Source organism: Vanellus vanellus (assembly GCF_965231255.1).
Source record: "Vanellus vanellus genome assembly, chromosome: 4".
In the NCBI taxonomy this organism is placed as follows: domain Eukaryota; kingdom Metazoa; phylum Chordata; class Aves; order Charadriiformes; family Charadriidae; genus Vanellus; species Vanellus vanellus.
In genome coordinates, this window is record NC_138909.1 from 32,281,684 (window position 1) to 32,306,552 (window position 24,869).

Genomic DNA, 24,869 nt, shown 5'->3' on the forward strand with positions numbered 1-24,869 from the left:
TAAAATCCAGACTTCTAGCATTAAACTTTAAAAGCAAGCAGACTCTTCCCAGTTACACCATTAGTTTGTTTATTTATGTTGAGCAAGTTGCCTATTAAAAAAAAAAAAAAAAAACAAAACACCAAAAAACCCCAAACCAAAACCAGTGCTGAAAATAATTTGATTAAACGAGAGTTCAGATGATCTAGCTGTCTGCGTTATCGCTGGGGCTGATGGAAGCTGTGGTCTCATGGCGCTTCCCATCACCGTCCAGAAGAGAGCTGCCAAAACAGGAATGCCGTTTCATGTGCAGGTAGCAGAAACATTCAGCAGCTGCCCCTGCTCTCGCTCAGTCATTTTTCCTTCTGCTGGCACCTCCATCCGTGGTTACAAATCAGGGCCCCACAAAGCAGGCGACCAACACGACCCATGCCACTCAATCATGCTGCCAGATCTTCCACTGCTCATTTCCTGCAGCACAATCTGAAAGAAAGCCTGTTTCCATGCCTGAGCTGGTCTGGACAAAGATAAATCTGAAGGCTGCCTAGTGACTACCGTATAAATATACAAAAAATCTGATGATCTAACCTACAAGTCTTTGGTTATTCGGTATAATTAAGTGGAGAAGATGCCAAGAAAATAATTACCGGAAAGTTTTCTTTTGACAGACTTATGATAGAAATTTCTCAACAGCTTCAAGGAACTCTGTGGACGAGCTAAGCCTTTCCAAGTCCAGCAGGTTGCCCTTTTTGTCATGAAAGTGGAATAATTCAGTCTCCTCCTCTTCCAGTTCCTCTCGAAATAGGTTGGTCTCTGAGGTAGGAATGATGATGATGCGAGGGACTGTATTGCTAATGATAGAGCCCAGGACTCCGTTAACTTGACTTTCTTGAGTTGCCATCTGTGAAGTGCCTGAGTCTCCTGCTCTGCTGACACTGTTGCTATTCAAACCGACAGGCAGAGAAGCTGCTTTTAGGGAGCTGGTCACAAGCGTTGCAGGGGGACTGCGTAGGACTGATTGCCCAAGCACCTTCTCCAAACAGCTGGAGGAGAGGGCAACCTAGAGTGGAGACATAAGCTTTAGTGTTGTTATACAGCCTATGACTATGGAAACCAGTATTTGAAAGTCATTACCACGCGTCGCTGTTTGGTTCACCAGTCATATTTTCTAAGCGCTTGAATCCTTGACTAGAAAGAGGGAAAATCATGATGCATTAACATCTACAGTTTGGAAAGCAAGATGTTAAATGAAGCAAAAGACAAGCTCAAATTTCAGCAGAGACCAAAAAGAAAAAAAAAAAAAAAGGAGAAAAGAAAAGCCCATTCCTATATCTGACTTACTTCATATTTTAAAAAGTATTTCTCCCTTTTTAACACATCTCAAAGCACTGGATAATTGTACTTCTCTCTCTCTTATGGAAGAGATCTCAGATAAGACTCAAGCATACCGTATTCTTTATTTGCCTAAAGTTTCTTAGGACAATCTCTATCATGGTGTCCCCAAGTAGCTCCTGACTGCCTCAGGGCAGTCAGGGGCTTTGCATCCATACGTTGGACAGTACTTCCACCAAAAAAGGAGGGGAAAACAGCGACTGTGGTTTTGCTTTGCTAACCGTTTCCCATCTGCCTATTTTGAGAGAACTCTAATTTCTAACTTGGCCCTGATGCCAACTCCCCGGTGACCTTTCCATAATTCTTTGTGCACAATATGCAAAACCAGAGTAAAGTAAGGAAACTTTGAAAGGGTTTGATAATATTCAAATACACTGGCAACGGAAGGCATGAATGATCAATTTTGGCTTGCTTTAGAAAATTACAGTTAAGGTCAGATATGGAGACAAGTCCCTCCTTCCTGGGGAAAAATCAACATTTAAAGTAAAATGCAGTTTTTACTTCATTATTATCTGTATTCCCATGAAGCCTAATGGAATTCAGGGTACAACTAAGCTTTACTCAAATTGTTATAAAACATCTTCAAAGATGTAATTCTATTTATTTCTCTTAATATGATTGTAAAGTGTATTAATTGGCTACAGAGTCTCTCCATAGCTTGAGCTTCCCATTATAGTTTCATAAAATGTTTCCTCTATTGCAGGTATTCCTGTTCCAGTCATAAACCTCATGAATTCAGCTTTAGTCTTCTTGAAGCATTCAGGCATGTAATTCCCATGGATTTACAGGGGTTTGGTGCTGAAACATTTTTTTAAAATGTTAGATCAATTTCTAGCACGATTACAGCCCAGCAGGGCCTGTAATCTTGCCCCCCTTTGTCTCCACCTAGTCCATGGCCTGTGACACTGCCTTTATACTGACAAACTACACCGTTCCTTAAATCAAAAAGGGAAAGGCTTTTGGGGGGGTTTCTTGGTTGTTTTCAGTTCTGTTTTTCAAGATTGAGGGGTCACATCCTCAGTCTTAGCAAGCAGTTTGACAGAACGTGTTGTTGCATAGCATAGGTCTAGTCTGTTTTTACAGACAGAAAACCAAATACATTTTTTTTTTCAGACAAATTTGGTTTGTTTTTTTTTTTTTTTTAAAAGAACCACCCCAGAATTTTTGGTGTCTCTCTCCTCCCCCCATCTCTGCCACTCTGGGTTTAAAATTAGATACTGGTATACACTGCAGCATAACGTAATTCTACTCCGCAAGCAGGAACCATTTACTGATCCCTACTGATAACGCTTTCTCCAGCCCCTGTGCCTACCCAAATGGAGGGGAGCACAATGTGCTAAAGAAAAAGCGACAGAGGACAAAAGTCTGTTCTTCCAAACCAACGATAACAATAGAATGAGAAAGCCCCAAACCTATAACCACTCCTCCCTGCTTCAAGTGCTGTTTTCACGGCAGCAGAAGGACAGGTTTCTTTTGGATGTGGCTTAGTGGGCAGGACACCACTTCCAAGGTTTTTTTAATAGTTTTCACGCCAGGTAATTCCCTTGACACAAAACCTGGATGCACAGAGCACACTTGGCAACTCTCCTTTGACGTCAAGTCTCCAAACCTGTCCTATCTTCATAATACATGCCTGCATTTTAATGCTTCTAAAATGGTCTCTTCCCCGCCACGCCAGGTTTCCAGGAGTCAGCCAACATCAGGTCTGTTACCATCCTAACTAACCGCAATGAGTCACAGGGCTGGATCGTATCTTTGTGGCAGCACAGAAAATGGTCCCGTGTGTTTTTATGCTCTGGAAAGCACTGAGCCCAGGACACTGACCGGCTTTTTCACTTTTACTTGGGGGATGACTTTTCTTTTGTGACAACCCATCCGCAACTGTGCGTTAAGGAGACCTGATCTCAGCCAGTGAAAAGAATTTAGAGGTACATAAATTATTTAGATGTTGTTGAGATGGTCTTCGTAAAGAAAGCGGAGGAAGCGTAAGATTCTTTTCCTAAGAAAAATTATCATATTTTTAAAATCAAAAAGTTAGGTGACCCTTCACACTTGTAATTCCAAAAGTGAGCATTTTTGGAAGTGCCATAACTGGAATTCAGTCATAGACAACCCAATAATGCTATTAAAACCTTAAAATAAATACCTAAAAATGCAGTGGGGTTTCTTTGGGGTTGGTTGGGGTTTTTTTAAGGGTAAATGGGTGCCCTTATAGTGAAATGCTCTAATTGAGCCTGACAAACAAATATTTACTCTGATAGAATGAATATTCATGCATTTAGCTAACACACGAAGGGGCTTCACACCACACAGGAATCTACGCTGAAAATATTGAGAAAAGCAAATGAGGCTCTGAATATCATTCCATGTAAATAAACTCCACACACATCAGTGAACACCACTGAAAGCTCACCATGAAGGTACCCTGTTTAAAGGTTGTTTAGCAAAATAATCCAACAGCTGTCTTTCAAAGGCTAAGTATAGTGTCTGAGCCTTTTTGTGGGCTACACAGTTAATAAATTGAAGAATATAGAAATATTTATTGTAGTACTGAATGCTTTTATGTAACCACCTCAGATTTATTTTCCTTCTGCTTTCTTGTGAGACTGAAAGCTAATGGTTCTACAGCACCTGGAGACAATGTCTTGTCTTTTCCACTTGCCTACAACCTTGGGCACATCGGGCTACTGACAGAGAGCAGCGGAGGTGGGTAGTAGATTTGAGCCCATGTTGCCTGCCACCACATTTGAAACCGTTGTTTTTCCATCAATAGTATTCACCATGGTTGCAGGAAAAGACCAATGTTTCTGAGGATTTCATCTTAAGGAGACACTTGAAAGAAGACAGGGCAGACGCATGCAGGAACTGGGTCCTCAGGTGGCTGGAAGCTTCCAGAACAGCTCCTGCTTTAAACTACGCTGTCTCTAAACAATTAGCCTCAGAGCTGAAAGGGAGCACAAGGGACAGAAGCAGATGCTGGAGCTGCCCAAAGTGTGGGTGTTTGATTACAAACACTAGAATAACCCCATGAGAAGGGGTCTCCATCGAAAAGCAGGTGCTAGTCAATCCAGCCACACGCAGGGGATTTTAGGTCCTTTCTTTTCTCTAAAATGCAGCACGGATATATGCTTGACATCGTGCCGCCCATACAAATACTCATTTTGAAACTGGTGTTACGGTTCTGGCAGAAGCTGACTCGCAGGTGACTTACTGCTCCCATCCTCAGCACTCCCTTAGGGAACGGGGTGCTCCTCAACTGCACGACACCAAACCTCAGCGGTTTGGGCAATGAGTGTGATGCATCCGCAGAAGATGCGCTGAGTACTCACCGTCTCCTCTTTCAGTGAGGGAAGGGTGGCAGCTGCCAGATTCTCCCACCCTTAGGGAGAAATGGGAGTTTCTTTCTCGTCTTCCCCCTCAACAAAAATAAAACATTTTAATGTACACTGAAAAGAGGAAAAAGGGTGCCTTCTATCATGTCAAACTCTGTTTTGCAGCCCTGACTTTGTAAGAAAAGTAGGCTGCCCCAACGTGGACATGAGGGTCAGAACGGGAGGAACCGGAGCTGAGGTAGATAAACATGCAAAGAGGCAAAGTAGTCAACTTTTTACATTTGAAGCTACTGACTGTGCTTTAATGCACCTTTAGAGCTACGAGCTGATGCTGGCTTTCCAAAAACAGACGACATATCAGTGAAAAAAGTTAATAAGGCATCATTGACTTTTTGTTAGTCACAAAAAAAAAAAAGAACTAACAGCAAGGCTGAAGAGGACACCAGAATCAGTATAAATAAAGCCTACAGATGAAAGAGATCGGTGTAAAGGCTGGATTATTATTCCAGAGATTACATAATGTAGCAAGATTAACAGTAAAAGGGAGAGTCCCCAGCAGAGACCTTTTTCCTTACCTTTTCTGCAGTTGCTGCATCACAGCTGCAGGTCTTTGGGAGCACGTCTCTCTTTTGTCTCATGCTTGTTGAGAAAGAATGACTTCGTTGAGGCTGCAGTTTCTTGTGAGCTGGTTCTACAGGGTCAAGCTCGACATCGCTCCAGGTCTAATCGCAAACGTTGAAGAATTTCACACAGTTACATCGTCTCCCAGAATCTAAAAGTTCTCAAGCTCTAGCAGAAACCATGCATGCTTACAGAAAACTAAACTGTTCTAACACAGGTCTCACTCTCAAAGCTCCCCGGGGAGAGGCTTGATTTTTAATCTTGTCACTTACCCTGGACTATTTTTCTGAACCAAAAAAAATCTTTTAAATAACAAAAAAATTACTTAATCTCTTTTCATCAGGGTGTTTTTCAGCCTTTTTTATCTCATTGCTTGTGCCATACTTTTAGCTGCATAGCACCTGAAGTTCAAAGATGGGAGCAAGTACAACAAATGTGCTTAATATGGCTTGTGGCATTTTGTGTGACCATCAGCTGGTACAAAACTATGAATGTGCACAGGTCCAAACCCACATTTGTATAGATCCCAGCTGGATATCCAGAACACCCAGGGCTTCTCAAGCCCCATGAGCTTGCTGCTTCTCTGAACCATCGTCAGTGGATGGGGGGCAATCGGTGGACTCTTCACTAATTTTCCAAGAGCACGCCAGTAGTGGAGCACAATCGTGACATTGCAGCCATGCTGTTCCATTTACAGGCTTGGGCAGAGGCCATCCATCATCCCTAACTTTGTGGTGACTTTTTGATTGAGTATCAGTGATGAGATGATTGTTCCGCTATTTTCCACACCAGCTTTTAGATACAGATAGATAGACAGATAGGGCTCCACACAAGTGGGAAGCTAGTGCATAATTCCACTGCATCACCTTGCTCATACATCTATGTCTTGCCACCTGTTTATTTCTCCTCCCTTGTAGAATCAAACTGTAAATACAACTGTATGTGACTGATGAATATGTTGGCTCCATACACTAACATGTACATAACACACAGAGGAAAGCATCGGTGGCAACAGCTGCATCTTATACAGTGTTGCTGGTGTCATTCCTGCCCGTCAAAACTTTATTGGAGCATTCCAAAATTTCACTCGGTGCTGCTGTCATGCGAGAGTCGTTGAACTTAGCTTTTATTTCAGCAGCTGCTGTATCAGCTAAAATCCGTACAGCTGCACCGAGCTGTCAGTTGCCCCAGGAACAATTACCTTTGGCTGCGTCAACCCGGCACAACACGGTGCCGCGCGTAGCTAACAGCAGGTGTTTTATTTGAGACTCCTAAGCCAAAGCTGTGCCAAAGGCTGAAGCCTCTTATCCATGTTATCCTGCCTCTTTAAGCTGCAACCCCAACCAAACACACACGATAACCTCCTAACCCTAATGAACCAAAACCAGGTAGTGACCAACGGCGAAGAACAGAAAGCTTCTTGGATCAGGGTGGGTGATCCAGCAAAAATTACCTACTTTGACATCAAACAAAGGATTAATGGGGAGAGAATCAAGTCAAGGAAAATTAAAAGGTAAAAGGGGCAAAAAAGGTTGGAAATAAGTAAATGGGAAGCCTTCCTGTTATAAACTATATCAACACATTTCCATGTCACTACACGTGCTATCTACGACCAGTGACAAAGCACAACTGTAAGCAGACAAGCAGTCCCCATGATCTCAGGAGGGATATAGATATGTACGAGTGCTCTGTTTGCTCACGCTGTTAGGCAATCCCCCCCCAAATATACTGGTTTTTATGATAGGATATTGGCATGTTGCATATACTAACCTCATATTGCAAGGATAATCTGGGTATTTTACAGTTTATGAAATCATCACAGTTGATATTCTCATGCATCACTGTGTAATCAGTGGTCTGTGAATGGAATTAAATCAGCAGGATAGTTATCTCATTTTCATTTACATTGCAACAGAAATATTTATGCATTTATTTACATCTTCAAAAGACAAGACAAACGCTAAATTTCATAGCTCAGACAAAGTGAGCAGGAATCTTCCAATCCCCATGGTTAAAATCCAGGGGAACACATAGAAAAGTTTCCTGTCTACAGAAAAAGGGCTTCCTTTAAGACAGTAAAACAGCTGTTGTATAGGTTAGAAAACTTTGGATGGATATGGTTTTCCGACCTCACCAGATACTGAATTATGTAGCAAAGGGTTGGTGACATGGGGAGCACCTGACAATGGCTCTTTTTAATTCACATTAAAGACTTAACTCAAATATCCAAGGTCCAAGTAAGCATCTGAGTTGTGCAAGTATGCTGGCCTGCGTGCTTTTTCTGATCAGAAATCATCATGCATGAACTTCTAGAAAGGCTTGGCAGAAATTACCTCATATGACCCTCCAAAATGATCTACCTCCCCCTTCCTCCCTCCACGTTTCCATTCTCTAATTTTGAATGTGTATTTATAGAGTCACTAATCTGGGGAGTCGGAGAAACATTATATTCATTTTCCTTCGTGGAAACAATAAAAGACTTACCGCTTCTCCAGTGGAAACTGATGAAACACAAGTGCTCTTGGTCCGGCCAGCAAGAGACTGATGGCTGGAGAGCGAGGTCCTGAACGATGATTCATTTATGGACCCTCTCAGGATGTCATTCTTCGATATTCGTATTAGGAACCTCAAGCAGGGAACAGCATTGTGGATGGTTTTTCTGAAAGAAAATGGGAGCAGAAAAAAACCACCAAACGACGCCTTGACAAGGCAGCTTTGAAAATCACGTGGTGAAAGTACCGTCTTTTTCCATAACCTCAGCACGGCTTCTGTTTTGATTGAGGAGGTCTTAAAGACTACGTGGAAAGAGCATGGTATATCTAGTGGAAACTACTCAACAGGCTGAAGGGAAAATAGCAGGTGGCTTCTGGGCCTCAAATCAAAACACGCAGGGAAGAGCTGCATGGATAAGTAGTAAGAATTGAAAATATCTTGAAAAGCATTATTGCTTCTGATTTAATTAAAAAGTCAACCCAGAAAACTTTCAGGTTAGCTGGTACGAAGGTCTTCTCTGTGCAAAGGCACAGGAAGAGTGGAAAAAAGGAAGGGGGAGAGGGTCAGAAAAATCAGCTATTGTTGTTTATTTGTATTGTGGCAGCTCCTGTAAAGCCCTATGGGAAATTAACACTCCATACAAGCACAGAGAAGGATGATCTCGGCCCCAAAGCACTTCAAACTTGCCTTATTCATTAAATAATGATTTCAGTAATGGTTGTGTGAGTCTCTACCTCCTGGCCCCAGCCCTGGCCCTGCATGGAGCGGCAGAGCCCCAGAGCCTCCCCTGCGCTGTGTCACAGCCGGCTTTGCTCCTCGCTGCCGTCAAGGACCGGCAGGGTGATGCATTTGGTATAACGCCTTCCCCAGCGCCTCCCAACCCGTGATTTCAGCCCAACAGAAGCAGCTAATAGTGGCACAAAACTAAGTGAACAAGTCAAGAAGCGAGGCAGCAACAAGGAGTAGGGAAAACCACTGATGCACGGGACTTCGGGATCAGTGGAGGATGGTAGGATATTGCCTTTACACTAAGATGCAAGTCGAGTGGGTGTATATGGTAAATTGCGTGTATTGTTACCAGGTTCCTTGAATAACCAGTACATTTTAAATAATAATTTCTATTCTCAGAAAAGATCACACACGTTAAAGGCTCAGAGACCTGATTCTGGGATCACAAGATGAGATCACCAGTTTGCCAATCCAAAAAAAAAAAAAAGAAACTCATCACATCACCACTCTCGGTATATCAGACTTCTGCATGTCTTTCCTCTCTAACTTCAGAGGCAACCGGACGAGCAGCTCTGTGCCTACAGAGTAGACGAGGACTGAAGAAAGCTTTCTGCCCGCACCCCCATTCCCGATTCTGCCAAGACACCTGCCAGTGAGCTGGCAGAGCCCAGCTGAGCTGCTTGAGGAGGCTGCCCACGTGGTGCTGGGTGAAAAAAAGAGCTAATGTTGTGCAGAAAATAAAAAGTTTTGAGAATAGCAAGGGTTTGCAGGATACGAGAAAATGCCAAGCCCCCAATAAGTTAATTTTCATGTGGAAGATTCTCAGGCTGGTGCTGAAAAAGCAGCCTTTTTCCCCCAGCTAAGAAGCTGAACCGCTTCCCTCAGACGTAGATGTAAATTTTTGATGTCTGTCACAGCCTACCTGGGGCTGTAAACTATTCAATAACTTCAGGTTGGTGTAAAATACCATCCTGTTTATTAGGTGGGGTTTCATGCAGAGACCTCCTCTCGCTGAGGGTTCAGGAAAGGTGTGTCTGATGATGAAATTTCAAGGACAACACAAGACCATTTTTGGTGCCTTGAGGGACCAGAGTTTCAATTTTACTAATACTGGGAGGACTTTTGAGGGACATCTTGTGGGCTGAGATGAAAGTATGGATTTTGAAGGGAGCTTTAATACTGTACATGTGAAATACAAAATAGGTATAAACCTGAGGTGCTTATTTAATGATACTTTTATAATCCTCTAAAATAAAAGAGTCACCCAAAGTAAAACATGTAGTAATTGCAAACAACTTCTTGAGAAAATATTGCAAATCAGGATTATTCATGATTATTCTGTTATTTATGATGGAGCAGTTTCAAACAAACTGTTTTTGTAAAATTGTGCTTCACTCGGGAGCAACTTGGAAACATGGAGATGCATAATTTCCCCTTTTGCTATGAACAAAGGATTATAAAACCTAAAACTTCCAAAACCTAAGGAAGTTTCTGCAATAATTCTAACAACAGGGAAGCGATGCTCTCTACAGCTCACATACAAGTTGTTAAAGGAGTGAAAAAATTCTTACCCTACAAAACAGCGTTTCATGAATTAAAACTTTGCATATATTTCCTCACTTATTCGCATTTGTTACTTCCAGTGATACCGATCAGGGAGAGAAGTGTTTTTCTCCTTCATGCTGATGGGAAGTGGGTGAGCATAACAATTAACGTCTCAGACCAGTTCTTAAAAGCCAAATGCTAGCACAAAGATCGCTATTGCATTTTCAGTTACTTTCATTGTAATGTACTTTTTTTTCATTGCTTAAGGCAAGAAAACTCTATAAAAAGACTCGTTGGATTTGTTGGGGTGTTAAGATGCAGCAACAGCAATTCTCTGTGCAAAAAAGCAACTTGCTTTGGTAGCTTTAAGTCATCAGTCTGAGCCACATCTGAATTCTTTAGTTCCCAATTTCTACGTGCCTCTTTCTAGGAAGCTTTGGAAAAGAACTTAGATTTACCCAGTTCAGTAGTTCCAGTACGAAATGGCAATTCTTCCCCTCCCAAACCCTTAGGTCTTGGGCCTGAACAGATCGGTCCATTTATCCATCGTTGGATAAATGACTTTGAAGGCATACTGTGAATTATCAGAAGATAGGGAAATTATCCAGAAACCCTAATATTTACATACATATTCATTATTCACTGTTCAAGCAAAATTGGTCCTGCCAACATATTTTCACCAGCTGACTTGTTGGCGTACTGTAGCTGTTTTTTCAATTTTAAAACTGCAGGCTTCATTCATCACAAGGGACCCAACGTTATTTCTTTTTCTGACTGTATAATGCCCAAGTCTACCAAATGCCTTCAAAACAACTGCATAAACACTCTTCTCGTTGATATGTCTAGAAATACAAATTAAGAAGCAGGAAACTCCCCCTCCCTCATTTTAAGAACGTGTCTGAAATCCTGTTCTGGACTCCGGCCTTTTTCTTAATACAGTCTTACTTGGAAAAGCCAATGCTGGTAGGAAAAATACTAATCGAAGCAGTTAACTATGTAGTATCTGCTTTCAAAACACTTTATTGACCTTGCAAAAATTATATAAGGAATCACTGAACGCAATAGCTTTGGGTCAGGAAAAAATACCAGGTTCATAATGTGTCAGCCAGCCATGCAAATCTTCCTATTGAACTCCTGCGAGCCATTGGAGAGTACTCATTCTCTTATTATAAACCAAAATACTCTGTAACCTTCAAAAACTAAGATGGACTCAGGTTTTTGGAGGATGCAAAACGGTATTATTTACGATCGCAGGCATTTTCAAGCAAAATATATGTTTTCACCATTTCTGGGTATATTTCCACCAGCCTTCTGAGAAGCTTTAACTGTTCTTATAACCACAACTTCACTTGTCAGACGTTCAAAACAACGAACTCTCTTTCCAGCTCCCAAATCCTAGTTTTTAGGCAATATAAGCCGGCAACTTTTCCTTTTCATGGGCGAGACGAACCTCATACCAACGACTAACCCTGCCACCTAGTGGCATTTATATATTTATCACCACCACATCCCCGTGTTTCATCCGAACTTTTGATACGGCATCCCTTTGCGGTAGATATGCTCTGGAAGACTTGCAGAAAAATTTAGAATTATGCTGAATAACAGTTCTGTTACAAGAATTTCTCCTTTTATATGATAAAGTATTTTTCACTGCCGATGTTTCAAAACCACCTTATGCACAGCTACAGAAGGGAATTGCAAGCTCTGAGCTGTATCTTCTGTGTGAGGTATAGCTTCTTCTGCATACACTGCTATGAGTCATAAAGGTGAAAAACAAACATTTAGGAGTCCACCTAATGCTGGAGATAGGGCTGAAAACACAATGGAGTTGTATCCCTATTCTTATGTTAAATAAACAAACAAAAAACCCTCAAAAAATAACACCCCGAAAACCTAATTTTGCTGAATTTTTTGAAACCAAGTATTCTAGAAGTTTTACCAGAAGTTACTTACTTTGCCAGTACTTGAAACACGTTTCTCAGCTGAAGCTGGGAGGACATTTCTAAATAAAACCTTGACTTCAAAAAAAGAATTTCTAGCTTGCCTAGTGTCTGGGAAGGGCAGAGTAAATTTCTCCTTGATTGAAACCATTCAGCAGAACACCGTGCCAGCTTATTCCCTTGCAAGAGTACTTTGTAACTCCTTTTGGGACCACACAACTGAAGACACGGTAATTTTTGATGTGTCCATACTATGCGTGCCTCCAGGTCCTAGCTAACTCCTAAAGAGCAGGCGACCTTTCTGAAATGCAAGGTGGTTCCTTCTCATGCTTTCCCTAAATGTTGGGGAATACTGAGCTGGTCTCTGGAGACCAACTGGAATGCTCTAGAGAAATTATTAAAGGAGGTTATAATGGACCTTCTGCAAAGGGAAAGGTTTTTGATGCTTTGCAGGAGTGTCTTTTACGGTATATTAAATTACCATTCTGTTCCTATAATCTTGTAGGTTTCCCATCGGAGCGACAGTACGGAAATCTTTTTTTTACACTGCATTGTTACCTTTCTAATCATCTACTCTGTGGGAACAAGTTATCTTTATACTCTCTATCCTTTACCTTACTGCAGTCAGAGGGCCTGGATAAAAAGCAGAATTCATACCTTTCATCTCAGAAACTCATTCACCGGCCGTGAGAGGCTCGAAAAGGAAATAAAAAGGCAAGAAAAGTTGGCTAACAATGCAGCTTATTGAGACTGAATAGTGTTTTAGTATTTGTTAGTGAAAATGTGCTGGGTTGGCACAGTGTTCAGTTTTAAAATATACAGCAATTGATATCTGTAATAAGTAGAATTAAAGTATAGTATAATTTGCTTATGAAGGCATAGGTTCAGAAATATTTCATATCTGAAAAAAAAACATGGAAGTGTTTCAGAGAAGTAATCAACATCACATTTTGCCTGTTGAACCCCATTTGTATAGTGTAAAACTTCTTTAAGTCAAAGCTAATATTTTTGAAAAAGATAAAGAATAGAAAGTCTTTTCCCTGAAACAACGCAATGAAACAAATAGGAAAACAGCCTTCAGAAGAGACTTCTTTCCACAAAGCAGAGTATTTCAGAAATGTCTGCTTTATTTTTTGAAGGCAAATATTTGTTGACCAAAGTTGGCGAGCCTGCTAATGAAAAAGCAATATTTTCAGTGTATTGGAAACCTTTCTCATTTGGAGGGAGCTCTGTCTGGATTACTGGCTTCCTACAGCTCTCACCGTGCACAGGACTTCTATGAAAACGCCGTTTGTTTCTTACACCGCTTCTCCCAAAAACCAGCAACTTGTTCACAGTACTACTGAAGTTGGTGTAAAGAGAATAACTTGAGTGCTTCAGAAACCCAAACCTTGGAACATATGCATATATAGCTTCTTAAATTGGTGATGACATGATTTTTGAGCCTCGCTGGTTGGGAACTATTATCTGAAGAGTGCTCTTTAGCGGCTCTCCCCGATATGGCAAAAGATGACCCTGAGCATCATCTCCTCCTGCTGCCGGTCATGGGGTTGTGCGGCTCCACAGGGCAGAGCAGGGTTGTGAGGGAGAAGTAAGGTGAAGGAAGGGACTGTTCCCCTCTGTTGACCACCCCTGAGGCCATGTCTGGAGCTCCACGCGCAGCTTGGGCTGCCCTGTACCAGGTGGATGCGGTACAGGGTCTGACCACATCGATCCCATCATGGAGTGGTCAGGGTGGGAACGTGCATCGCATGGGGGGAGGCTGAGAGAACGGGGGTAGATTTTTCATTGTAAAAAACATATTTGCATGTACAGTTATACACATACCTATATGTTTACTGTACCTGTATCTTGGGTGAATTATTGCATATATGATGGGGTTGTAGATTGCAGAAGCTTTGGCAATAACTGCTGGCACAGATTTGGAATATGGTGTTAGGGTGTTGCCTCGACTAAAACAAAGCAAAAACATTACACACACAGCTATGCCACAGATTAATACTGAACTGTTAAAACATATTACTCTTTTTGACCCTTTTTGTGCTGCGATCTCTTGATAAGAAATACCCCATAAACATTAATTCATTCAAATGCGTTCTTTGCTCAGATGAAAGGCTTGAATTTGACAGGGTATACTTGGTTTCATTCATTTGGAGAAGATGAAAGACATGCAAGTAATTAGTTATCTATTTGAGGATGACCAGGAACACAAAAAAATCACCTTCCATGTTTCTACACTAGGAAAAAAAAAACAAAACAAAACAAAAAACCAAACCCAAACCCTAAACAATTCCCATTGTGATCATCTGTGAAAAGGGAATGGCGATAAAAAAGAAACCAGAATCAAACCTAAAAATCTTTCAGCAGCAACATCTGTGCCGCACAGTAATGGGTGTCAATGACTCAGTTGCAAACACTGCAGAAGAATGAGAAGACTAGAAGTGGTTTGGAATCAATATTCTCCTCTTGATTTTGAGCTCCCACAGTCACTTGTGTGTGATAAATGTCGGCGCAGGCTAATCACAATCGATGTCACAGAATCACAGAATGGTTTGGGTCGGAAGGGACCTTTAAAGATCATCTAGTCCACCCCCACCTCCCCCTCCGGCCATGGGTAGGGACATCTTTCGCTAGATGAGGTTGCTCAAAGCCCCATCCAGCCTGACCTTGAAATCAAGAACACACAACGACAAGACAACAGGTCTCTTTGGAGCAGAGAGTGGTTGGAGGAAGATGGGAGCTCAGGAGTGAAGATCTGGGAATTCAACCTCTTTTCTGCCCTCTGTCAGAGGCAGCAGTGTATGGTGGAAACCTCTTGAGAGAACAGGTGTTAGGAGAGAAAAGTAGTAACTCCTCCATTTCGCTCAAAGAAAGTTTTCATGGGGGAGAAGAAACAATGTGTACCAAAAAAGTAGCTAAAAAGTCATAACAGTTTAAGAATACATGGGCAGCTCCTTTCCTGGCCTTATCCACAAAGATATAGTGAAGAAAGCAACACGACCTCTAGTGTAATAGCTATTTAAAACTTGTTCCAAAGGGAGATCTGTTTCTTGTGGGTAACAGTATTAATCATACTTCAGAATAACCCCCACTCTTCAGGTTACTTTTCCACTTACCCTGCCCAGGCAATCAAGGTGACACAAGCATATGGGGACCAGGACAAGACAAACACAATGATGACCACAAAAGCAATTTTTGCCAGTTTCCATTCGTTCTTCATGGACTGAGAGAGGTAGGATTTCCGGCTGCAGGACCCCAGCTTTTGAACATCTCTGCGAGGGGAAAAAAAATACAGATATATCAGCAGGAGTGTGAAAAAGTGAGGTGCAACATCTCTAATACGTTCTCAGCAATATGCAAAATGAGACTGATTTCATTTTTCCCTGCTCTAACTATTCTTTTGTCCTCTGATATTTAAAAATCTAGGAGGTAATTAATGTCGTAAAATGGTACAACATGTTTTGTCTGACCTTCGACCATGTGTGGGACTGAGCCAGAAGAACCCCTGGGACTACAGGATGGGATTTTCATCTCCTTATCCTGACACAGGGAGGGTTTCGGGTTGGGAGGGTGAAGAAATTGGTATCCCTTGCCCTTCATTGCTCTCACAGGTGGAGAAAGCAAAGGCACAGCTGGATGCAAAATCAAATCTGATGGCTTTTCCTTTTCAGGGGAGGAACAGCTTGCAGAAATCCCAGCTCACAAGGTAAAGTGCTGGAATACCCTGACTACTCTGAGAAACCTGTCTCCAAATGCGCGTGGGGACATTTTTACTTCCCTGCAGATTTATTCACTGCAGAAGAGTATTTTCAGGGGGAAGTGCAACAGGCAGTCCGAATATTTTTGCCAAAAAATGTCCCATGAAATTATCTTCTCACATCAGACAAACACCTCACACTTTATTAAAAAAAATATATTTTATATGTTTTAGCAATTTATATAGTTTAGCATAGAAATAACAATTTTTACATATCACTGTTCTTAAATGAAGATATATTTCAGGCTGAAGGCAGTAATTACCAGCCAGTAGAGTACCAAACTCTTTCCAGGTGCTCTGTGAACGTACCCATAAACTGAGTTTACTATATTAGTGAGCAAAAGGCTGTCCTGGTTTTGGCTGAGATAGAGTTAATTTTCTTCCTAGCAGCTGGCATAGTGCTGTGTTTTGGGTTTAGGAAGAGAATAATGTTGATAACACACTGATGCTTTAGCTGTTGCTAAGCAGTGTTTACATTAAGTCAAGGACTTTTTCATCTTCCCATACTGCCCTGCCAGCGAGCGGGCTGGGGCTGCACAAGAAGTTGGGAGGGGACACAGCCGGGACAGCTGACCCAAACTGGCCAAAGGAATATTCCATACCATATGATGTCATGCTCAACATATAAACTAGGGGGAAAGCCAGCCGGGCAGGGCTGCTGCTCGGGAACAAACTGGGTATCAGCGGGTTTGTGGTGAGCAATAGTTTTTAATTTGCATCACTTGTCTTTGGTTTTATTTCTCTTTTTTTGTTTGTTTGTTTTTTATTTTCTTTTTCATTGCAATCTCTTATTGTTGCTCTGGCTATTATTATTTTATTTCAATTGTTAAACTGTTCTTATCCCAACCCATGAGTTTTCTCACTTTTAGCCTTCTGATCCTCTCCCCCATCCCGCTGGGATGCGGGGAGTGAGCAAGTAGCTGCCTGGTGCTTAGCTGCCTGCTGGAGCCAAACCGCAACGAAGGCATAGAAAACTCTTGAGGCCACTGTGCTTCATGGGTGTACAGGACACCACTGTTTTAAGGATGCATTCTTTGCTCCTTCTCTTCGTATCAAATATGCATACACAAAGTATAGTAAAAACCAAGGCCAAAAATAGAGCTCAGTAAGAACCCCAATTTAGGCATACAGCTAAACATGCTTGTAAAAACATTATTTAGCCTTGGGAAGCCAAATGATTTCAAAAAGTGCCTGCAGATAGGCACAGCAAAAAGCCACCGGAGCTGATGACACTACAAGCAGTGGGAAGGACTCACAACTCCAGCTGGTGTTGGATGGGACCGAAGATAAGTCATGTGCTCATTAGGAGAAAAAATAACTGACAGAATGAAGTTACTTTACTGATCTAATACCCTCCTGATATTTTATTTCAAATGTAGACCAAGAATTTGAAAAAAAAAAATAAAAAAAAAATTGTCCTAACAAGCATAGCCAAATATTGTGCGTGCAGTCGTGATGCTTGAGTGAACCACAAGGTTTTCTGGGATGCCTGCCTTAAATAAAACTGTCAAAAAATGTGAGGACTGTTATGTTTATAGAGCAGCTCAAAGGCAGATGATGCCCCCATTGCTACATGCTATTTATCATCCCTTGGGGCTGAAAACTGTGCTGGAATGCACAGGGACTGTGTTCCTTGTATTGTAAATCTGAAATACAAATAATCCAAACTATCAAATTATCTGATATACTATTAATTACCACACTCTGGGCTAAGATTAAAACCACTAGAGACTTCTTTCCCTACTCCATACTACATACATGCATTCCAGTTTTCACATTGGCAAAAATATTTCTCCAGTCACAGCTGTTAATGATCTGCCACTTTATTTCCAATTTCAATTCAGATTACTTTTTGATTCAGGTTTTTCTGCGGCTAAAGAAATTGAAAAAATGTTCTAATACAAGAAAAGGGAGACTTACTTATTTCAGCTACATTGCTTACCTGCCAGTACGTCTTATGGCCAGAAACATAAATAAATAGCAATGGAATATTATTATCAGGGGAATAAAAAACACACAGCAACATAAAATCATGGTGTAACTTCTGTTTGCAGGGGAGTAGGTTACATAGTCCCACGTACAGGATATCATCAAGCCCTCAGGCACATAGGAACCTATGAAATACATGGAACACATTATTTACACATACACCCAAAGCTTGCTCAGTTGCCGATCCAACAACTGAGCAGTTAAAATAAACCCCATACTGTATATAAAGTCTCCAGGAGCTACGCATGCAGTATCATACGTGTGGTCTAAGAATACAAGTGCACCCATGGAGAGGAGGTCCTGATTGCCAGACACGGAGATACACCTCATACTCCATCTGCAATCTGTTCTTCTTGAATACAACCAGGGGGTAGCGGGGAGGAGGGTATCTGTACTGCAATAGGTGCAGATACACAGTATGACAGCAAACCATCAGGTGCTGACTAGACATCCACCAGAGAACTTATCAGAAAATCTCTTTCTTTCTTTTTTTTTTTTTTTTTTTTTTTTTTAATATAAGGCTAAAACAGACCACACAGGGAACGCTAGAAGAAATAGAGAGCAGACAACATACTCCACCCGAGGAGCGGAGCCACGCTCCATCCCAGCGAGTACAGCCATACAACAGCAATGATCTGGATGGTGCGTTTCTTTGAAGTCCACTGTATGGATCGCAGGGGCTTAGTGATCACAAGGTAGCGGTCAACAGAAATAGCTAATAAAGTCATCATTGAGGTTATTCCGAAGAGTGCCCCACAGAAAGCGTACAAGTCACAGCCTGAAGCAGAAAATGGCAATGTCAGGGATTTTCTTAAAACAGATGGACGTTTTCTCTCTGAGCCTGACATGAGAAACCTCCCATTTTTTTCTGGCTCAGGACTTCTCTTACATTAGCAGATTTTTTTCAGGCTCACAATTTTATAATTATTAAGGGTTGATTAGAAAAAGTACAAATATTAATAAAATAAAAACGTTTGTATTTAACAAGTCCTACTGTCCACCGCAGGCTGCAACTAGGAACCTTTTGTCAATGGAAAACTGCCTCAAAGAAAATCCAATCTAATTAAAGTTACATTTTCCTGGACTGCTGCCGCATATATTGATCTTAACAGGCTGCAGCAGACATCTGTCTGCTAATGACAGATGGATGTTTTGAAAAATGACTTTGGTTTATGTGGCTTAAAAATGTAACAGTCATTTAATTTTGATGGCTAAAAGACCAGCTGTAAAACATGGTTCCAGCTCCTATATTTAATAGCAGCACTTTTTAAAAAACTCGACAGTTTTTACATGAAACAGGGTTTTTCCCTCTCTTTGCGTTCAGGCATTGTGCGTGAAAACTTGTAGAGTTACATAGTCCATGATTTGATCCAGAATCCTGCAGATCTTGCATCATCCCCTGAGCTTATAGACAACAGCCCACTGGGAATGGGAGGCAATCAAAAAACCAGTTTCAACCTTAAAGCCGACTTCTTCTAAAGTCTTTATAAGTAACCTGCAATTAAGGACCAAATCTCACTCAACCCAAATCTATCGCTTTATTTGCGGCAGCATGATAATTTACACTGATTTTAACTTAGGGGATAAGCAAGACGAAAAACATTCCAAACTAAAGAAGAGCCCTTCTGTGCTGCTAAATGATATGTTGGTGAGTCTTGCCCCACCGATACACGACCAGTGCCTGGTGCAAGTTTTCACCCAATGATGTGATAAGCGGTAGCAAGCAGAACGCTGAGCCTTCTGAGGAACTTGCTATACTCACATCCCAGCTATAATTCGAGCATGCATCACGTTTTCTTTCTTGCAGTTGGAAAGAAAAGAGCTTAAATTTGCAGAGTCCTCAACTGACTATCATTTTTTAAATCTCTTCGTTAAATGTGAGCTTCCTAGAAATATGCTAATGGATATCAACATACATTTCTAAATAAAAATATTAACCCCTTCTTAAACTAATACAGAAAAAAAAAATTATGACTTAATAAAACTTTTCTACCCATCTTCAGCCATAGCATCTGCCCTTACGAGCCAAAGGGTAACGTGATTACATGTTGATGTTGGCTCTTTTCTTTCCAAAATAAATAAAATGAAAGAATCAAACCTGTAACACAAAACAAGTGCCATCGTGCTGACTGATGATGCCAAGAACCTGGGTTGTCTCTCAAGAGTCTTGTGCTGCTGTCTCCACAGCACAAGCTGCGATTGTTATGGCTAAAATAGGCTGCAGACAGTGTAGAGCTGCTGAGGTACGAATTAGTGTTGAAAAGTACCTATATCTCCAAGTATCCACTCTCCGTGCAAGCTGTTGACAAAGCACATGGGTGCCTGAGAAGCCGACATTAGGAAGTCGCTCACAGCCAAATTCATTATGAAGTAGTTTTGGGGTGTCCTCAGCTTCTTGTTGCTTAAAAACATGAGAAATGCATGATTTTAAATAGACAAAGTGAACAGTTATCTTTAGAACTTTGCCTACTAGCATAAACAAATACTATCCAGGTTGGAATCGGTGGTTACTTAGAGTCAATCGATTGCTAATCATCAGTCAATTACTGCAGCTGCAGATATAGCCATTTCAAAAGGATGACTGGCAATAGCAGAGGGGATACACTGGATTGTTTCCTTTCCAAAGCGAGGAGAATCCCAGCAGTGTTGAAAAATATGGATTTGTTCAGGAGAAGAGCAGTTCCTTATAAAAGCAGTAACACAGAGCGTGTCCTGCACTGCACAAGAGCAGGATCTGAAGCAGGTTGCGGAGCCAAAGGACCTCCTTTTGGTGAGTTTTTAAAAGGTGCTGACCTGAAAAGCCGCCACGTTACCACTAACCCTTTGCAAAGTGCTATGGCACAAGCAGAGCACGCACAGAGATTTGAAAGAAATACTTTTCTTCATACACGTCTCATAAGAGACAGCAAAACCACTCAGCTGCAGATGAACAGGCAACGTTAAACACCACGACAAGGCGCTTGAAAGCAGCAGTCAGTCTGCAAGCAAACTTTATCCGAAGAAAACAGACATCACTTTTGAGGTTTTTTTCCCCACTTCTCACCACCTGATGTTGTCTCATTTATTTGGAACACCTGGAGTTACAACCTCCTAGGAAAAATTCAGATGATATTTGAGATTACCTTTGGCTCTGGCTAAGAGGACTAAAGATACTGGTAACGTGATAAAGAACCTCTCGCTTTTACTTGGGATTATTTGGTTGACTGTGCCCTTGTTGTTCTCATCAAATATTATGTCCCATTATGAAAGTTAAATTAATTTGTGAGTTCAGCTCACTCAAATCTACCTTAAAACTGGCACTTTTGAGGGATATACTGAGAAGGTGTCATGGTGAACAAGTAGTCCCTCAACGTGAACCACTGTGTTGGTCACATGGCAAAGTAAAGAGCTTTGATACCTCGAGTTTGAATTAGGACTTTTCACAGTGCCAGGTACATATAAGACAAAAAGAAGCGACTTGCGCTCTGTGAGCCATAGGGAGGAAGCAGAATTTTATAAACAGCTCTGTTCTTGGAACCTGCACGCAGTAATTCTCAACAGGTTGAAATAATTGTTTCTTTTTCCCCCAACCGCCTGCTTCAATGTAGAAAGTGGCACAACTGAGACCTCTCTGATGTACTTGAAAATATCAGTATTTGCAGCTAACAGGAATTTCTTTCCCCATGCTGTTAAAGAAATGCTGCAAAAGAAATTGAGGAAGCCATCTCAATGCTTCTGTCATGCCAACAAAATCTTGGGTCCCATAACTGCCTGCCAAAGCAGGGTGAGAGAGGGGGGCAGAGCTCACACCTTCACAGGTGCATGTCTGCCTATAGAGATTTTCCTTCTTTGACAATTTAATGCTTTTATTACACTAGCTAAAACAAATAAATTTCAAGAAAAAACAGAGAGCTTGTGCTGCATTTCAAAAATCATGAAGGTACCTACAGTTGCAGGGAGTTCAATTTCTCCTCTATCTCATATTAAAAGCCAGTTATTCAAAATAACGAAACTGATTTGTTTGTCTTAAATATTTAAGAATAGGAAACTAATGCTTGGTTCATAATCCCACCAGCGTTTCTACCATTGTACACCATCTCTGCATCAACATACACGATGACAGCAAGCAGCGAGCATGGAGGATTTTGAAATCCAGCATCACAGCGTGGGACAGAAGGAGGGCATTTATTTTTTCCGTGAGATTTTTGCATGCTCTGGCTGCAGTAGCTTTGGCTGTCTATTACACTGTCAGAAGCCAAGAGAGCACGCAAACTGACAGAAATCCTATGATCAGCCTGAAGCAGGGAATACACTCATGGCATGAGCTCATTTCATGTACCGCATTGTTTTCTTGGTCCTTCCAGGACATCTGGGCTGCTGGAAAGAGCATCCATTTTTGTCACGTATTTCTGCAAATTCTACAGGGTGAGTGAAGAAGTCTGCTGGTTCTATCATTAAAAGTATTAGGCTCTTCTTTAAACTTTTCAGTAGAATTGTTAGTAGAACACGGGTTTTGTTTTCTCATTTTCTTTGGTTCCTTAAAACTTGAGCAATTTTACACTGGAGGTGACGTGGGGAGGGGCAGGGGTGTGTTGCCTTCCCCCATTTGATGCCATCAGCCTTTGCTTGGAGATTTAATACCAGAGGAAACCAGTGCAGAACATCTGCACATGGACACGTGTGAACCTCAAGGCCAGTCAGACTAACCATAGAAGGAATTTTTGTACCTGTAAAACGCGTAGAGAACTAGGAGGTTCCCGATGATGCCAATGGAGCCAATAATGAGCACACATGTTCCTACAGTGTAAAGAACATGGTCGGGGACCTCTGTCTTGGTCACAGCGTGTGGCTGGTTGCCCATGTTCAAACCCTGAATGGAAAAGAGAAGAAAAGGAGAGCTTAGCGCGTTCAGGATGCTTGTCACAGGGGACACGTGCTCAGCCTGTTGAAGGAAGGCAGAGCACTGGCTGCCACAGTTTGTGCAAATCAAATACAGATCTCTGCGCTCTTCTCACGTCCCCTGTAATCAAGTTTCCGTCTTTGTTACTTTAACAGTACATATCTATATTAAAAAAACAAAAACAAACCAACACAGAATACAGAGTGGAAAAAAAAATATAAAGGAAGTTGCGACGATGATGTGAAAAAGGCAAAGACGTGCTAACATGAAACTCGTTCTGGGTAACTGCCGCACTTCGGGGCGCAGAGCTAGCTGACAACACAACCTTCAGTTCAACAAGGAACAGCCTGTCATACTGTGGTTTCGTCAGGGGCACTGATACCAAATCCCACACTTACAAACATTAAATCCTCCAGCTCTCCCCAAGCTCCCTAACCACTAACAGTGCTGCAAAACCTGGGAATTCCCCGTGAAAAAGGTAGGAAACCAGAGGTAAAACAGCAACAGTAGCGTTGCCTGGGTAAGCACAAATAGATTAAATGTTCTTGACACCTCTTTTACTGTCCTTTATCTCCAGCACATGAATTAAACCCCACCAACTCTCTATGTTGGTTTTTTTTTTTTTTTTAAACAAATTCAGATTTATCATCCGCTAAATTCAGCAGCAGGGCAGCCTACAGCTAATCCGCTCAGCTCTCATTAGTGTTATCGATGAGAAGAGTCAGAATTGCCTGACAGAGATTCTTATTTACCAAGTCAAAAGCAGCTAAGCCACGCAGAGCGCTCGCACGTGTGGTCAGATCTGGACCGGGTGTGGGACAAGGCTGGTTTTGGCCTGCGGGAGAGGAGCTGGGTGACAGAACATGTTTAAGATGATAACTATCACCCCACTGGTAGTATTTAAGAGGTGAGAATGGTGAGAGCAGCCTTTCCCAACCCCCCCTCCCCCGTTGATAGCTCCTAATGTCCCGCTCTGCTGCTTCTCCTTTCTGCCTTCTATTATTCCTCACTCATCTATAAGTGCACTCACTACAGCTCCTTCGATGTACAACAGTTCTAACCGTGGGCATTATCCCCTTGATTGTGCAATCCTACTGGGGTGCTCCCCGAGGCGGGTTGCGTTCGGCAATAGGAAGCACCAGGCACGATGCACAACACGCCCCGAGCATCCGCGAAACAGCGGGTCTGGAGCAGAAACGGTGACAGCAAAGCTCCTGGGGCTGAAGTGACGTTGTAAATGGTACAAAAGCTACTGCTTCAAAGCAGAAAGCTGCTATGAAGCTTCCTCAAGTGGTCTGACAGACTCTACCCATAATAGGATGGCTACTGCCAACATGATGCTTCGCCGAAGATAGCATCGCCGTAAAAGTAGAGAGATGAAAGGGAGTATCTGCTGGTGCTGGCTGCACCAGGGGTCTCTCACTGCCATTCCCGGCAGTTAAGCAGCAAGGAAAAATGTCACCCCATGAAGCGTTTACCCTTGAAGAAGGCGTAAGAGGTAATGTAAGAGTGGGCAGCACACGGGGAGGTGGCCCGGCGAGGAGGCGCAGCCGTGGCTGTTCGGTGGCACCAGGCACAGACGGCGCCGCGCTTTCGGAGCAGGGCTGCCTGGGCACGCAGATTAACCACAATAAACTCGTTCTCTCTTCCGTCAAACATGATGTCCATAGAGCGTGCATGCGCTAAATCGGAAACCTGCCTCATTTCTGGCAATGCATACCAAAGAGGCTAAACTGGGGAGAAAGGAAAAAAGTACTTTTTTCTTCCTTTCCAGCTTATCTGCTAAACACGGTCAGGATTTACACCGGTAGAGAGGGTTATTATATAGAGGAGTATTACATAGATGTTGTAATTCAGGGCAAACAGTCCTTGCTTGTCGTATGCATTATGCTTTACTTCATCATATGGGAACTCACTGTTGCGGAAACTCATTTGAGAAACGGACTATGAATTTCACACCCAAAGGTGGCTCGCCTTATCTCTCTGCTGAAGAGAAGTCGACTTGGACAATTTTGGTCTCATTTATTCAGTTACGAGAGGTGAGCTGTGTCAAAAGCTGAAAAATGTCTCATGCGACACATTTGTAAACTCAGATTACAGCTTGCTGGCCATACTGGATAAAATATGAACTATGATGCTTGCAGAGTGGAACTTTGAAGGTAGTAAATACCGGGGATTACACAGAGCCTGCAACCTCAGCGAGAAGCTGAAGT

At 42.0% G+C, this 24,869-nt stretch overlaps 1 protein-coding gene across 1 annotated transcript; it reads right to left on the reverse strand.

Annotated features, from left to right (window-relative positions):
* Window positions 1-649: 649 nt before the first annotated feature.
* On the reverse strand, window positions 650-24,335 carry LOC309671761 (melanopsin-like; the record flags this gene model as incomplete). The annotated part of the gene is made up of 10 exons (XM_082483057.1): window positions 650-1,039; window positions 5,279-5,425; window positions 7,809-7,983; window positions 13,876-13,983; window positions 15,148-15,303; window positions 17,731-17,902; window positions 18,352-18,555; window positions 20,045-20,178; window positions 22,484-22,626; window positions 24,135-24,335. The coding sequence occupies 10 exons, from the start codon at window positions 24,333-24,335 to the stop codon at window positions 650-652; spliced, it is 1,830 nt and encodes a 609-aa protein (XP_082339183.1).
* Window positions 24,336-24,869: the final 534 nt, after the last annotated feature.